Genomic DNA, 15,656 nt, shown 5'->3' on the forward strand with positions numbered 1-15,656 from the left:
TTCTTTTTTAAATATTATATTAATTATATTATTATTTTAATTTTTTTTTATAGTATTGATTATTATTTAACATTTAACTTATTAATTTTATTTTTCATTTCATTTTTTTCTTTCAGTTTAATTTTTATTTAAAATTATTTTTAAATATCCCGCCTTTTTTCATAAATGTCGCCGCTTTTTATTTTTAATCAATGAGTAAATGAGGTTAATTTGTACTGTGTGTCATGGTTCCACATGTATGTAAATAGTATTAAATTCAACAAATGTCTATTTTTTTTTTAAATATCAAAACAAAATAAATAACGTATAGATTTGCTGTAAAATGACAAAATCACTTGTCCGCGCGAGTTTGGAATTAATAAATATAAATGATGACATAAAAAAAGGTAATTATTCATTTATTTAATTAATATTTTAAATCTTTAGGTTATAATGGACATAAACAAATAATCATTTTATTTATTTTTTCTAGATAAAAAAAAGAAGAAGAAGTCTGGTGACATTTCAAATCTAATTCCTGCAAATCATCGCGTTAGCAAAAAAAATAAATCAGGTATTTTATAGTTTTTATTTATTTTTATATAAATCTATACCAGGTTGACCCTAACCTTTAAGTTTTATTTATTTATATTCGTCATTTAATTGCAGGGTCAATTATTTTCACGCATAATCGCAAACTGACTGTACACGAAGCGCGAAAAAAATTAGCTGATAAAAAAGATCCTACTGAAGATAACATTGAAAAATTATTGTTACTCAGCAATTATTCCGTTGATTCCGATACAGCTGCGAAGGTTTTTTTTTATATTAAATTAAATTTCTATTCAATTATAATTTAATTCATTAATTTAATAATATATTATTTTAGTTATTTGAACGCGCAGTGAAGAAACGTCCAGTTTTAGAAGCAGAGAAGCCTAAAGAAGAAGAGCCCACCGCATTTACTGAAGAAGATTTCGCTAAATTTGAAGCTGAGTTCATGGGATAAAGCTGCGATGCTGAACAGTGACCGGGAGAAGGGAAAATTAATATTAATTATAACGTCATTTTTTTTTATTTACTACACTATTTGGGTGCTTGGCCTGCCATTTATTGATGACAGTCGTCTGCAATCGTTATTCTATTCTCATGATATTGCCTTGATGGTACCAGCAGTCATAGGTCTGGGTTTTATCGGCGGTCTCATTGCATTCACTTGCTATCATCTCAGCCCTCAAATATTTCCATCGAAAAAATCTGAATAAAAACGCTCCCGTATCAAATGAATATTTAAATCATCTGTAATTTGTTGCACATCTTCATTGCAAAATCACTCAAGATAACAAGTAGAATATTTATATAATTATAGATAATGATTGCGATATAATTTATCGCTTGCCGCAACCAGCTCGACTTGTCAGTAGTTTAAATTAAAATTTTTAAATCGCGCATTGATTCAACTTATTTAAAACTCGAGTATTTATTTGGTGGAAAAAATGGCTAGGTGGTTGGTGATCGGGGTTGGAGGCGCAACTTGTAGTGGCAAGACCACGCTATCAAAAAAACTAAATGAAGTTTTAAAAAACAGCCGGTTGATTAATCAAGACTCGTATTTTTTTCCTGAAGACGATCCGAGGCACACTCACATTCCAGAATTGAATCATCACAATTGGGACATTCTTACGAGTTTGGATATGAATCGCATGTATAGAGATGTAATGAAAGTTGTGTCTGGTACCAATGTAGCTGCTAAATTAAACGAACCTGATAGTAAACCATCAGCTAGTAGTTGTAATAAAAACGAAATAAAAAATTTAGATACCCGCATTCTTATCATCGACGGATTCTTAATATTTAACTATAAACCTATCGCTGACTTGTGTAATCTTAAGTATTTCTTAACAATAACGAAACAACTGTGTTGGGAGAGACGTCGGCATCGTGTCTACAATCCGCCTGATGTTCCAGGATACTTCGATAAAGTCATCTGGCCTGAATACGAAAAATACCTCAAGGAAATAGAGAAAGACAAGAAACTGTTTAGTGAAATAAATTTCATTGACGGGACAACGAGTAAGGAAAAGATTCTCCAGCGAGTTCTCGATGACATTTCGAAAATAATGTGATTGTTTATTTAAAATAAAATTTAATAAGTATATTTTTTTGTCAGTTATTTATTCTTTTTATCTTCGGTGTCGCAATTATAAACAATTACGCGTATTAAATTCACATAAAAACTTACAAGCTACTGTATCTTTCTTCTTAGGTATTTGAGAATCAAATTAACTTATTCAAAATTAACGTTTGAAGCTTATCCGTCGTTGAGCATTTAGATTATACGCAATTGGTTAATTTAATCACAGCTACAGTTATATAAATATGTTTGTTATTATAAGAGTGTAATGTAGCTGACAATTGGCGGGTCTTAAAATTTTATAATAAATAAATGAAATGTACGAGTGAAAATTTTAAAATACGCATTTAGATAAATAAAAAATCAGTAAGCGCATTTTTTTAAATTTCATTATTTTATTTATTTAGAAATTATAAGTTGTTTCATATTCGCTACACTCACAGTCATCACTTTACATTAACGCGGCATTCTTCAACAATATTTCTGATTATTTTTTAATTATTTCGCATTATTTGTGGTAATTAATTAAGCAAAAAAAAAATAATTATAATTGATTATTAATAATAAATTATTATTTGTACTGAGTATTATATAATCATAATAATTTTATTGTTTATTTAATTATTTCTTTGACAACTCAAGACAATGATAGTAATAATAATAATAATACAGTAAGCGACTGAGGTAGTTGTTCGGCACCCGCGTGGCTTGGGCGATTACTAAAGATAAGTAGCATCGAGCAGGATTGCTACTTGGTCGGGTAACCACTTAGCCACGCGTCGAGTTCTAATAAATTATAAGGTCTTTGATCGTTAGGCGTGGAATGAGGATCTAGTAATCGGTAAAATGTGAATTTATCGATCACTAGAGCCTTACACAAAATCGAACTGTACTGTATATAATTGATCTCATGTATCACTTCTAGGAGCATATAAGTTACAGGTTGCTCATATAAGTTGCAGGTTGCTCTAAACTGAAAAAATAAAAATTTATTTATTCATTTATAAAAATGAATATATTTAGATCGAGTAAAACACAAACTTTTGAGTTTTGAAATAATTAAGAAAGTATACGCATACCCTTTTTTGATTTCCAAAACCACTCTGGCACGCCACAGTGGAATGTTACAACCGAAGTATCGTTTAGAACAATTACGTCCTCGGGCCACGGTAATGCACAATTTTTAAAATTAAGGACGTTCATTTTTAATTGAGAGGCGTGACAACGAATAGCTAAATCTCCAACCTCTATATAATTATCAGCGGTGAGATAGTTGTCAATGAGTGATTTTTCGCACAATTGTTTCAGTCTTTTTAATTTATATCTATCAGCAGCCTCAAGCAAATACTCTGAATGATCATCCAAATCATTGATCTTACCGGTGTAGAGAAATTCTAATAGTCTTTTAAATATATCTGGATCGATGTCCATAATATTAAACTCAGTACCTTCAGGTGTTTGTTGATGACGAGCAACATCTTCATACAACAGAGGACATCGTCTTTCTAAAACTACTCTATGGACTTTAAATTGAATATCCTTCACCTGTATATTGATATCACCATTGTCTTTACGGTGCTCATCATACAACTCCAAAAAAGTTTGCGGTAAGTTGTCCTCTATGGCGACATGATATCCTGCCCACGCAAAGGGAAATGTAGGATTATCATCCAAATAAGTGATTAGTTCAATGCGCAATGTTAATGTATCATTTGGAGCTGTTTTATCTGTTTTTCTAATTGGAAAAGAACTATGTTTCGTAAAAAATCTTCCACAAACTGTATGGAAAGTGTCCTCAATTATTTTATTTTTTCGTGCAATAAAAATAAGATTTTCATCTGCATCAACAATGTAAAAGTTACAAGTAACATTTTTTTTTACCTCTGTTTGATTAACGGCGTAAAATAGTATCTGTATTTCACCAGAATTTTTTTCCCGATTTTCTAATACCACACGCCACTTGATTATATTACCTTCAAGCTCTGATAAAAATTCACGAGTTACAGGAGTCTTTAAATAGTTTGCCATTGCGTTGCTTAAATTTTTTATTATCCAAGTATCGTAAGTTTGATGAATATTATTTTCGATTTTTTTTAAAGGCATTGTAACGACAATATGGTGATAGTATTATAATATTAAATTAACACAAAACAATTTTATTTTATTCTATCAACTCGACTCTGACTAGTGGCTCATGAGAATTGTGGAGTAGTGATGCGCAGTGATGCGCAATCAAAATCGATTAATCGAACAACCGATGTTTTCGTTTTGATTGTCGATTTTTATAAATCGATTGTAGGCTTTTCGATTAATTGAAAAAAATCGATTATTTTTTTTGAAAACGATTTTTAAACATCGATTTTTTGTAAAATTAATTAATTAAAAATACAATTTGTTTTTCAAAATCATTAACTCAAACATTATAAAAATTGTTTGACTAATACAGGCAAACAAATGATAAACAACTTAAGCGAAATTATTAAAGTTAGATATGTATCTATTTATAATTTTATAGATCAAAATTTTACACTGAAAAATTAAAAAAATAATCGATTTTAACAATCGATTTTTATTTAAACGATTCTACAACTTTAAAGTTGCGATGAAATAATCGATTTATCACAAAAAAAAAAAATAATTAATTAAATACAATACTCCATTTATTGAGAAAATATTTTTTTTTCTGAACTGTTTTTTACTGAAAAGTTTAAATAAAAAATTATTAAACACAAACAAAGTATTTTATTTGTTATTATTTTAAATATAAATGACCATATGAAAATTTCATACTTCGAAATGGAAGCAAGAGACGTTCCCAAGTGAAATATATGCTATACGTAATTTCTATGAAAGTACAAATTAAAAAGTAAAAACAATTTTAAATGAGAAGAAATTCAACAGGAGAATGCATCGGAGTTACTAATTTGAAAAGAATAGAAAGTACCGAAAAAAAAACATCGAAAAAAATGTTTGAATAAGATATTGTATCAAGATAGAATAAATTTGAAGTAAAATTTTAAAAATAAAAAATTTCTGCAATCCGAAATAAATTCGAAAAAAAAAAATCCCTTAAAATACAATTTCATAGAATATAAAAAAAAATTCACATTAAAAAAACTTCGAAATATTTAGTTTTTGAAATTATAAACTCTTGAAAATATATAATGAAGAAATATATTTGAATCGAGAATGAATAGTATGAATATTATTTTGCATCAAAATGGAATTTGTTCGAAATCAATATTTAATACTGAAATGTTACCAATTGAATTCTAAAAAGACTTCTTTATCGGAAGCAGTTATGTTTGACAGGTTTTTTTGCTAATTAAAATCTATTTTAAAAACAGAGATCTTTATCAATAATAATTAAAATTATAATTAAATGAAACGTAAAGATAATAAAGATCTCTGATAATAAAGATACGCTTCTGCACATTATTTCTCCGCCAAGGTTAGTTAAGACTATTACGTGTTTTTTTTTTTAATATTTAAAATATTTTTCTACCATATTCTGCCGCCATTGTATTTTGACAAATGATTTTTAATTTATCTTTAATTTCTAATAATTTATTTTGAATATTCAAATTTACCGTGCAAGTAATAAGAATAATTAACAAATTATTAGTGAAAAATCATAAATTTATAGCATATTTTTTGGTCAAATTAATATAATCGTTGACACAAATAAATTTCAATAACATTATTACATTTCAGTTTTCAAATTTCGCGCCAAGATTACGCTACTGCGTTGGGTGCATAAGAGAGATCCGAACGAAAATGCAGCCAACGCTACAAATGCAAGAAAATTTAAAAGCAAAATTGATCAATATCAAAATAGTTATTTTTACTACGTTAGATAGTAGTAAAATAGTAAAAATAACTATGCTAGCATAGAAAAATTTCCCATTTTTTTTTCTTTCTGTGATAATACAAATATAAAAATTAGAAAATTAATTAAGAAAAATAATTACAAAAATTGTGAAGGTTGTTAGTAAACGTCTCTCAGGTCATCTTCGTTTTCATTCGTCATCTAAAAAAGAAAAAAAAAATAAATATTTATTATATAACATCACGGAAAGTAAAGATAAGAAAACAATTAGGTAAAAAATGTATTTACAATTAAGTAAGGTAAGAGACCCAATACCCGATCAGAGTACGAGTACCCGATCGCTCATGTATTTTTATATCTATATGTACTAAATTTGAATAAATATAGATATTCAAATACATGGAGTGATCGAGTACTAGTTCCCTGGTCAGGTACTAGGTATTTTATTTATTTATCTTATAGATATCAAATTTTATTGAGAATGAAAAGCTATTGAGAACTGAAAACTTTTAAAACTTTCAAATATGTTTCAATTCTATCGGTACCGAACGGTTACCAACAATGATTTCGAGAGCTTCCCGAGCTCCAAAATGGGAGGAAGTTTTGGAGTTGTCCCACTGGGTCAATTGTTTTTTATATTCATTGTTGAAAAGAAAAAAAAAAAAAAAAAAAAAAAATTACTTACTTTCTAGGACGTATTTCACTACAACTTGTATATACAGAAAACGATTAACGAAGAACATTTTTTCCACTTGGTTTAAATCACAAACGACTAAACGATCGTTGCCAGACAGAACATATTCCTTCCTTTCAAGATTTAAACGATTCCACCGAAACCCGAATTCGATTGCGATACGATTCCGAAAATCACGGTGTATAGTCTTAATTATGCAATATAGATTCTTGTTCCTTCTACGTTTTAGGAATCTTAATTTTAAATAAACAATATCTCTGTTTTCTGCGAGATTTCGTGCAGATAAATTATGAAGACGCTTAATTCTTGAGTTTCTTGATACTCGAAGTACAAAACGTCTTAACTCAAACTGCTCCATGATTAGAACTAAAGGTATATTAAATTTTACGCTACCTCGTATTGTTGAAAAATTGTATTAAATTTGTAAGTGCGTTTGTAATCGAACAATACATAAAGTAGAACTAATCCGATTATAAAATCTAATATTTCGTGGAATTCAATATTAAAATCAAATATATTTTAGTCATTATTATTATTATTATTATTGTCTACATTATTAAAAGAAGATGTGGTAATTGTTGACAATCGCAGCCTCACTTATTTTTGACCATAAAAAATGCATATTCTTAAACTTTTTTTTTCTTTAAATATCCTATTTTTCGGCGCATTTAAGCATATAAATTCAAGAATTCCTGGAAATGAGATTTTCTATTAGGCTTGAGTAATCTTGAGTACTTCTTAACAATAACCAGACAACTGTGTTGGGATAGACGTCGGCATCGTGTCTACAATCCACCTGATGTTCCAGGATACTTTGATAAAGTCATCTGGCCTGAATACGAAAAATACCTCAAGGAAATAGAGAAAGACAAGAAATTGTTTAGTGAAATAAATTTCATTGACGGGACAACGAGTAAGGAAAAGATTCTCCAGCGAATTCTTGATGACATTTCGAAAATAATGTGATTGTTTATTTAAAATAAAATTTAATAAGTATATTTTTTTGTCAGTTATTTATCCTTTTTATCTTCGGTGTCGCGATTGTAAACAATTACGCGTATTAAATTCACATAAAAACTTACAAGCTACTGTATCTTTCTTCTTAGGTATTTGAGAATCAAATTAACTTATTCAAAATTAACGTCTGAAGCTTATCCGTCGTTGAGCATTTAGATTATACGCAATTGGTTAATTTAATCACAGCTACAGTTATATAAATATGTTTGTTATTATAAGAGTGTAATGTAGCTGACAATTGGCGGGTCTTAAAATTTTATAATAAATAAATGAAATGTACGAGTGAAAATTTTAAAATACGCATTTAGATAAATAAAAAATCAGTAAGCGCATTTTTTTAAATTTCATTATTTTATTTATTTAGAAATTATAAGTTGTTTCATATTCGCTACACTCACACTTAATCTTTTTACATAATACGGAAGTTAGCCGACGTTTAGTAATCCTTTGAATTTGATGATTTGTTGAAAAAATCCGAAAATTATCAATTGTCTGTTAACTTCAGGATCATTCTTTACTATTGCAATTAAAAAAAAAAAAAAAATTTCAACAAGGTGATAAATTTTAATTTTATAATTTCGTTGTCTCAGTACTTGAAAGTTGATAAATCAGCTGAAAGTTTTATAATCGTAATAATCATGAAATAATAACAAACATTTATATCCTTGTAACTGTAATTAACTTGGCTAATTATTATTGAAATAGACATGAGTAAACGTAGCTGTAATTCTACACAATATTAACTACTTATAATAGTAATAAATAAAACAAAGACAAATAATTTTTAATTTTTTTTTTTTTTTATGAAAATTTTTATAAAGTTTAACGAGGGAGAAAAATTTAAATCAATAAATTATGCGGCTTCTAAATGACGGGACTTGTTGTTGTATTTGTTGGTTTTTTTTAATAATTAATAATAATTGTAATTAATAATAAAGTAAAGATAGCACGACGTATGTTACATAGAGTAAGTATTTAGTTTAGGTTGAACTTGGGCATTTGTGACATTGGTAGCCGGTGCGCCAGCGGTATCATCCGGATCATTTTGCCCACATGCTTTACGAACATACTGAGGCGTGACAATTACTTCCTCTTCCATAGCAAGTACTCGCTTATCAAGCTCAGCACACGCAGCCATTTCTTGTTCCAGTTTAGCAAGCATACGAGGCGAATTATACTTTTCTGGATCATCATGGAACACTACCATTCCATCTTTTTGATTGATCGTCGCGTATATTTCCCCATCTTCAATCTAAACATTATAATAATTATCAGACCAGGCTTATAACGAATAGTCAAGTGTAGTTTTTAAAATTTATTTACCATATTTAGAATATATTTTTCAGCATCAGCGGGACCAGGAAGCTGTACCCGACTTGCAACATCACTAAGACTGAGTGTCAAAAATGTTTTGGTCAGTCTTTGGATATTTTTCTTGTATAAATAACTAAGTACTTGTTTAACAAGACCAAGATTATGATCTCTGACAAATACTTCACGATATTTATTAATAACTCCTTGGACTTCCTCGCAGCTGTTGGTGGAATACGCGGTAGCAAGTTCGCCGTATGGTTGACTCAATGGCCTGATAAAACGTATCAGCACTTGACTCGCGTACTTGGGTATGTTGACTATTTTCCCGTGGAGTATCAGTGACACGAGGATAAACTTTTTGTACGCCTCCAGCATAATATGGCTCACAGCCATCGCCGGTATTGTCACACACACCTCGAAAAAATACAACGCCCTGTCGTAGTTTTTTAACGCCGTGTAAATCATGCCGCCGTAGTAATAGTACAGGAGAAAATATTTTGAATCAAATTGACCGCCTTCCTGACCCACGCCGGTGATGTCCGTGTTGAGGAATTCTAGTGCCGGTTTGAAACATTTTGATAACAGGCACAGCTGACAGAGGTCCGCGTGTATTGACGTCAACTGGCTGTCAAATAATTGGATTTTACGGATCGCACGTTGCAGAAGTTCTATTCCGCGCATTGGCGTTTGCATTTCGACTAATGATTGTGTAAGCAGGTGACACAAATCAGCATCTAAATTATTAATATTAAATATAAGTTAATAAATTACTCATCATTAATTGTTTTTAAGGGATGACCACAATTAAATTATTTCAAAATTCCCTGACATTTCCCGGTTTTCTAGTTAAATTTTTCACGTTTTTCATTTGACCAGACCTGAAAACTAGATACTTGAAGCTACGATTTTTTTTTTGTTAAAAGTTTTGAATTTTTAAAGATCCTGTAATTTATGAATTTAAATGTAGCAGATGTGTGACAATTTATAAATTTAAAATAGTGAAATTTAAAAAAATGCGCGCTGATTTTTCAATTAACTAAAAATGTATTTTTTGAATTTTATTTATTAATTCCAAAATTTTGAACTGTCGCAATTAAATTCCCGGATACTTTGCGATATTCTCTGACATATTCATATTTCCCGGTTGCATTAAATTCCCTGGTCATTATCGGATTGTAGTCACCCCGAATTTAAAAATAAAATTAAATTAAAATACTAACAAGATTCGGGTGCAAATCTCACTTGCTCGCCATTACACCCAATAATAAATTCTTGGGCTTGAGTAAAAAGTAATTTATTGGCATCTGAATTAGCATGTCCACTAGAGGATGATAAGTTGAACTTGACACATAGCACAGCAAGTATTCCTAGAGAATGCTGCTGCAGGTCAAGTGTCTCAAGTACGTTATCTAGAAGCGCGGCATTCTTCAACAATATTTCCGATGATTTTCCAATTATTTCGCATAATTCTCGGTAATTACCTGGGTAACAAAAAATAATTACAATTAATTATCAATAAAAAATAATTATTTGTTAAGAGTATTACATAACAATAATAATTAAAAATATAAAAAGTTTTTAAAGAACAAGTGTGGAGATTTATAGGTTATAATAAATGTGGATGCTAGTGAAAAAAATAATTAACCTTGGGTAGAAAGTGTCTGGACGTTATTTACAAACACCTCCAGTGCCGAAGCCATTGTCAGTGTTGTCTATTGCTCATCACCACAACTTATCTATATTATTATTTCAAAATTATTTATTTACAAAAAAAAAACAAATAAACTATCGCAGCAACGGCAAGTACATCAAGGCCACTTGAGCAAAATTTACCGGACCCACAATCCACAAATGATGTTCTTTTTTTTGCTGCTCACTTCAGGGTTTGGGGTACAGTAGTAGTCAGATGCGCCAGATGTCACTTTTGACACATGAGTGTGAATGTAGCAGAAATGAGACAAATTTTAAATTACAAATAAACGAATTAAATAATTTAAAATATAAGAATTTTAAAAATGCACACACTGATTTTCAAATTTTATAAATGCGCATTTTTTAAATTTTATTCGATTTATATTTAATCCATTTATTTAAAAATTTAAAAAATTGACAACTGTCAGATTGTTTTAAAAATGATAAATTATAAAAAAAAAAAATATTTAAAAAAATTACACCAGTAGTTTTTAAAATTTTTTAAAAGTCTATATTTTTAGTTTTATTTTTTTTGTAAGTAATTAATTTTCTTGAAAAAAATTCGAAACTTTTGAATTGTTAACTTTAGGATTTTTCATTTTAACACTGACATGAACTTGGTTATTTTGACAATCGATTATCGAGCTATGGAAATATCGAAGCTGGAGGGAACAAATTTAAAATCTGTCACTTGTTACTATGGCAACAATTGCTGTTATTTTTATTGCCCAACAATTACTGAGTGTTTAATAATTGAAGCGCAATAATAAATTGTAATAAAAATTAAAAATGTCCAATGCGACGTATAATGAAATTTGGAAGGATACTGAACTGTGTCTTGAAGAAATAATCCAGACTGATTCAAATTTACAAGGCGCTAAGCCGCAAAAAGACAGAAAAAAAATTCATAAAAATATATCTGAGTTATATGTCAGGTAATTTTTTTATTTATTCATTTATGGAAGGGGTAGTAAAAATTTTTTTTATATACTTTAGGTATATCGTCTGCTGCAATAAATTAGAGCAGTGCTACGACCAAATTATCCAGCCGCAAAAGCGTATTCTGCTGCGTAAACTTTTGGATTCAACACTTGGCAGGATATTGGAGCTGAAACATGAGCTAGTGGAAGTTGATCTCTCGGAGTATAATTACTACGACGACGTACTGCTCAAGTATGGAATTTTACCGCAGGAAGCGGAGCTGAGGATACCGATTTACTTTAGACGAGAAAGAGAAGACGAAATAGCTGAGCGTCGGAAATTTATCAGTGAGGTTCTGAGAAACGCGGGTGTGCTGGACGAGGTGGTTCAGCCGAGGAAGATGACGGAGCCTGAAGCTGTAAGATTGATACAGACCCACGAGAGAGCGCGGCAAGGACGAATTCGGTAGGAGTTTGGTATTTATTTATGCTTTTACTTTGAAGTTGATGATGATGACTGATTTTAATGCGTGATATAGGTTTCAATTTATGAAAGAGATCAGGGAAATGAAGGAAAGGTCGACGATTAAGTCTGACGTAGCACAGGTTGATGTGCTAAGAGAAATAATGGCTACGATGAGAATCCAGAAGGTCTGGCGCGGTTACATAACTCGCCGGCGGATGAGAAAGAGAAGAATTGCGGAGATGCTGTTAATTGGAATGGTACAGCCTGGTCAAGTTATTACAGACAACTACAGGAATGCGGAGAAAATAAAGTTGCATAGGTACGCAAAGCAGATTGAGTACCAGCGGATCTTTGAGAATAAATTGGTTGAGATAAAGGAGTACGTCAAGTCGGAAAAAAGTGCTATTATGGAGGAAAATATGAGGAACGATATCAGACAGTGGATTAATGAGTATTTTCAGCAGACTGGTAAGATACCTGAGTTGCCGTCTGCTGAAAGCGGTGGGTCGAGGATTATTTTAAGCCGACAGGTGAATTTATTGTTTATACAGACGCTTAATTATTGCAATTCTCTTATCTTTTATAATTAATAATTTATTATTAGGGCACTGAGAGCTCACTGAGTAAATCAAAAGAATCGTCGTCGTCAAAAGAATCAAAAAAATCTAAGAAATCAAAATCTAAAAAGGAAAGCGATACTGAAAAATCAGAAGACGAATCAGATCCGGGAATAAAAATAGTCCCGTCGAATTTTCTGCCCGAATTAATTCAAGCGCATACTGAGTACCAGGACGTTTGGAGGGACAAAGACGAGTCGAAAAACCCCTGGCAGCTGCCTTATGACGATATGATACTGGCTGAAAAGACACGGGAGATCGAGGATGAGGTAAGAGTTGGGGTTGATCAAGCACTCAGAGGTAAGTGCCAGACTTATCACTCAATTGATTTGACCCTTGACCGTCCAAGCATTTACTGACCGATAAAGTTTTGTCGCAGATGATATTGAGGCGCTGCAAGCAGCTCTGGACCGAGACAAAGGACACAAAGGCAAACGGGCTAAAAAACCACAAAAGCGAATGCGCCGTAGCGGAAAACGTAATAAACGCAAGAAAGAAAAAGACTTGACGCCTGATCGTACCACCGAGTCGCTCTTTGAGGAACTATTGACCCAAGGCATTATCAAACTGGTGCCAGAGGTTTACTTAAATAGCTTCAGAGGTGAAAAATCTTACGCCAACTTTGATCTTTGGGAAAAAGGAAAAGATCCCCTTCCTACAATAGGTAATCATCAGTAGCTACTAATTGATAATCAATAAAACAAACTTTTATTCGTAGTACTGATGGTTCTGCAGGTGACATAAGACAAGTAGTAGCCGAGTACTGCGTCTTGCCTCTAGGAAATGAATATGTGAAGCTCATGTCACCTCTAGTACGATCAGTATTGATAGCCGGACCACATGGCAGCGGTAAAAAAATGCTCGTACACGCGATATGCACCGAACTAGGTGCAACTCTATTCGACATCACTCCAGCCAACATCGCTGGCAAGTATCCAGGAAAATCTGGGCTCATAATGCTTCTTCATTTGATATCAAAGGTGTCCCGATTGCTTCAGCCATCCGTGATTTTTATGGACGGCGCGGAAAAACCTTTTGTCAAAAAAGTTCCCAAGACCGACAAAACGGATCCGAAACGCCTGAAAAAAGATTTGCCTAAGCTCGTTAAAAGTTTCACTAACGAAGATCGCGTAATTATTGTTGGCACATCAAACTCTCCTTGGGATGGTGATCAAAAATTGTTGTACCAAACTTATGATAAAGTTATTTATATACCCCGGCCAGATTATGGATCGATGTCAATGCTGTGGAAGGATTTGCTCTACAAAGTACTGTCGTTATTTATTTTTACATATTTTTTGATTCGTATTTACGTCATATTTTATTTTTAAATACTGACATTTGAAATTTATTATCAGTACTCCGGGATTAGCCGTCAATTTGATACATCAGCGATGGCGAAGATTTGCGATGGGTTCACTGTCGGTACTGTCATTGCGGCAATAAACGAAGTAATTATTTTTTTGACGTCATTTTATTGTCATTAAATTATTTTACTGGTTTTTGTAATTTTCGGTGGCTAGGTGATGACAACAAAACGAATGGTTCAATTACGAGTCCAGCCGTTAACGCACGTCGAACTGGTAAACGCTTTAAGTACACGTGACCCCGTCTATAAAGAAGAAGAAGAAGCTTTTCTAAGTACGATAAATATTTATATACTAATTAAATAAATTTAACGCTCATAAATATAAATGAATATTTAAATTCCGTAGCTTGGTATTATAAAACACCGACGTGTCGCAAAAAGCAGCGCGCCGTTGAGCTGGAGCTCCAGAAGCTAGAGGAAGCTAATGAAAAGCAAAAGAAAAAAGGAAAAAAATAATAACATAATTTATGGACTTAATTCAGAATTATAAAATAATTTTTTATACTATCTGTCGTAAAAATGTATTTTTATTCTAAATTCACGCTCTCTCCGTTTATTATCTGACCTCTGTTAGTTTATCAAGTGATCCTGCCACGATTTTAAAAAAAATTTCCGCGTGTTACCAAAAAAAAGAAGCTATTAAAATTTTTTTATTAATTTAAATAATAATTAAGTCCGCGTGTCGTCAGTGATATGATACGTGATATCATAACATCTCTCGGGCATTTTATATTCTTTAAATAAAATAACTTACATTATTGCTACCATCATTATTATTATTATTACATTATATTCTTTTGACAAAAGACCTATTGAGAGATAAAGAAATGATTTGTTTAAGATCATTTAATCTTTGGCCCCGTAACTCAGGTCAATTTCTTTTTTTATTTCTCAATCTTTAAATTATTTACTAAAAAAATTTATATTATTTATAAACAATTAAAAGATACAGTCGACTATCCGTCATAAGCCTCTTTCCCTCAATCGGGAGTTACTGAGTCCAAATAACTTCCTCCTTAACCACTCTAAGGAGTTTCGTACCAGAGAGCCCGTTATAAGCCTCCGTTAAAATTCTCTAAATTATAAACTAACAACAGGAAAAATAGATAAATTAATGATGAAAATTTACTGTCTATCTTTCGCGGATAATAATTTAATCATTATTAAGTAAAATATAATTTATTGTTGATAATTGTAATGATGAATTATATTAAAAGCTTCTGTTACAATTTAAAAGTTTTATTGAGCATTAAGTTGATCAACAAAATTATTATTTTAATCATTACTGTAATCAATACCGTTATCATTATCATTTTTTTCATTATAATTATTATTAGTGTAAAAAGATAAGTATTTATTTTAGCGCCATAAGCACCAGGAAAATCGGGATAGTCGCGTATGTGACAAAATGTTAATATGAAGTTTAAAATTATATAAAATAAGAGGCTTATAACCGGTAGTCGGGAACAAAACTAAACGCACGGTAGTGGGAAGACTGAAATTCTAATAAAAATTTCCCTGCGTCCCCTAGACCAGGCTTATGACGGGAGTTGACTATCAATGAAGACCTCGATGGGGATGATTTGTTTAAACAATTGAACCCCCAAGGATAGCTGTGAAAAATC

At 31.2% G+C, this 15,656-nt stretch overlaps 5 protein-coding genes across 5 annotated transcripts; 3 read left to right on the plus strand and 2 right to left on the minus strand.

Moving 5' to 3' along the window:
- Positions 1–191: 191 nt before the first annotated feature.
- On the plus strand, positions 192–1,236 carry LOC103577146 (uncharacterized). Its single transcript, XM_008557670.3, has 4 exons — positions 192–386; positions 473–553; positions 649–794; positions 869–1,236. The coding sequence occupies exons 1-4, from the start codon at positions 323–325 to the stop codon at positions 986–988; spliced, it is 411 nt and encodes a 136-aa protein (XP_008555892.1). The 5' UTR covers positions 192–322; the 3' UTR covers positions 989–1,236.
- Positions 1,237–1,250: 14 nt separating this feature from the next.
- On the plus strand, positions 1,251–2,137 carry LOC103577147 (nicotinamide riboside kinase 2). Its single transcript, XM_008557671.2, has one exon. It carries the CDS (start codon positions 1,476–1,478, stop codon positions 2,103–2,105), a length of 630 nt encoding a protein of 209 aa, XP_008555893.1. The 5' UTR covers positions 1,251–1,475; the 3' UTR covers positions 2,106–2,137.
- A 561-nt stretch (positions 2,138–2,698) lies between these two features.
- On the minus strand, positions 2,699–4,331 carry LOC103577145 (speckle-type POZ protein-like). Its single transcript, XM_008557669.3, has 2 exons — positions 3,193–4,331; positions 2,699–3,086 (listed from the first exon to the last, which is right to left on the minus strand). The coding sequence occupies exons 1-2, from the start codon at positions 4,214–4,216 to the stop codon at positions 3,082–3,084; spliced, it is 1,029 nt and encodes a 342-aa protein (XP_008555891.1). The 5' UTR covers positions 4,217–4,331; the 3' UTR covers positions 2,699–3,081.
- Positions 4,332–8,506: 4,175 nt separating this feature from the next.
- Positions 8,507–10,841, minus strand: LOC103577143 (COP9 signalosome complex subunit 3). The gene is made up of 4 exons (XM_008557665.3): positions 10,613–10,841; positions 10,188–10,448; positions 8,977–9,701; positions 8,507–8,905 (listed from the first exon to the last, which is right to left on the minus strand). Exons 1-4 carry the CDS (start codon positions 10,665–10,667, stop codon positions 8,612–8,614), a joined length of 1,335 nt encoding a protein of 444 aa, XP_008555887.1. The 5' UTR covers positions 10,668–10,841; the 3' UTR covers positions 8,507–8,611.
- Positions 10,842–11,252: 411 nt separating this feature from the next.
- On the plus strand, positions 11,253–14,554 carry LOC103577142 (dynein regulatory complex protein 11). The gene is made up of 9 exons (XM_008557664.2): positions 11,253–11,594; positions 11,656–12,045; positions 12,119–12,575; positions 12,650–12,962; positions 13,042–13,326; positions 13,398–13,930; positions 14,021–14,113; positions 14,186–14,303; positions 14,378–14,554. Exons 1-9 carry the CDS (start codon positions 11,449–11,451, stop codon positions 14,485–14,487), a joined length of 2,445 nt encoding a protein of 814 aa, XP_008555886.1. The 5' UTR covers positions 11,253–11,448; the 3' UTR covers positions 14,488–14,554.
- The last annotated feature ends 1,102 nt before the right edge of the window (positions 14,555–15,656 follow it).

The sequence above is a fragment of the Microplitis demolitor genome, chromosome 5 (genome assembly GCF_026212275.2).
Source record: "Microplitis demolitor isolate Queensland-Clemson2020A chromosome 5, iyMicDemo2.1a, whole genome shotgun sequence".
Taxonomy (NCBI): domain Eukaryota; kingdom Metazoa; phylum Arthropoda; class Insecta; order Hymenoptera; family Braconidae; genus Microplitis; species Microplitis demolitor.

What these genes read in the sequence shown, in the direction of transcription:
- LOC103577146 (XM_008557670.3), top strand. Translation starts at nt 323, where the DNA reads ATGACAAAATCACTTGTCCGCGCGAGTTTGGAATTAATAAATATAAAT. An exon ending in AAATGATGACATAAAAAAAG is followed by an intron (nt 387 to 472) that starts GTAATTATTCAT and finishes TATTTTTTCTAG; the next exon opens with ATAAAAAAAAGAAGAAGAAG. An exon ending in ATTCCGATACAGCTGCGAAG is followed by an intron (nt 795 to 868) that starts GTTTTTTTTTAT and finishes ATATTATTTTAG; the next exon opens with TTATTTGAACGCGCAGTGAA.
- LOC103577147 (XM_008557671.2), top strand. Translation starts at nt 1,476, where the DNA reads ATGGCTAGGTGGTTGGTGATCGGGGTTGGAGGCGCAACTTGTAGTGGC.
- LOC103577145 (XM_008557669.3), bottom strand. Translation starts at nt 4,216, where the DNA reads ATGCCTTTAAAAAAAATCGAAAATAATATTCATCAAACTTACGATACT.
- LOC103577143 (XM_008557665.3), bottom strand. Translation starts at nt 10,667, where the DNA reads ATGGCTTCGGCACTGGAGGTGTTTGTAAATAACGTCCAGACACTTTCT. An exon ending in CCAGACACTTTCTACCCAAG is followed by an intron (nt 10,449 to 10,612) that starts GTTAATTATTTT and finishes TTTGTTACCCAG; the next exon opens with GTAATTACCGAGAATTATGC. An exon ending in GAGATTTGCACCCGAATCTT is followed by an intron (nt 9,702 to 10,187) that starts GTTAGTATTTTA and finishes TTAATAATTTAG; the next exon opens with ATGCTGATTTGTGTCACCTG.
- LOC103577142 (XM_008557664.2), top strand. Translation starts at nt 11,449, where the DNA reads ATGTCCAATGCGACGTATAATGAAATTTGGAAGGATACTGAACTGTGT. An exon ending in GCGCGGCAAGGACGAATTCG is followed by an intron (nt 12,046 to 12,118) that starts GTAGGAGTTTGG and finishes TGCGTGATATAG; the next exon opens with GTTTCAATTTATGAAAGAGA. An exon ending in AGATCCCCTTCCTACAATAG is followed by an intron (nt 13,327 to 13,397) that starts GTAATCATCAGT and finishes ATGGTTCTGCAG; the next exon opens with GTGACATAAGACAAGTAGTA.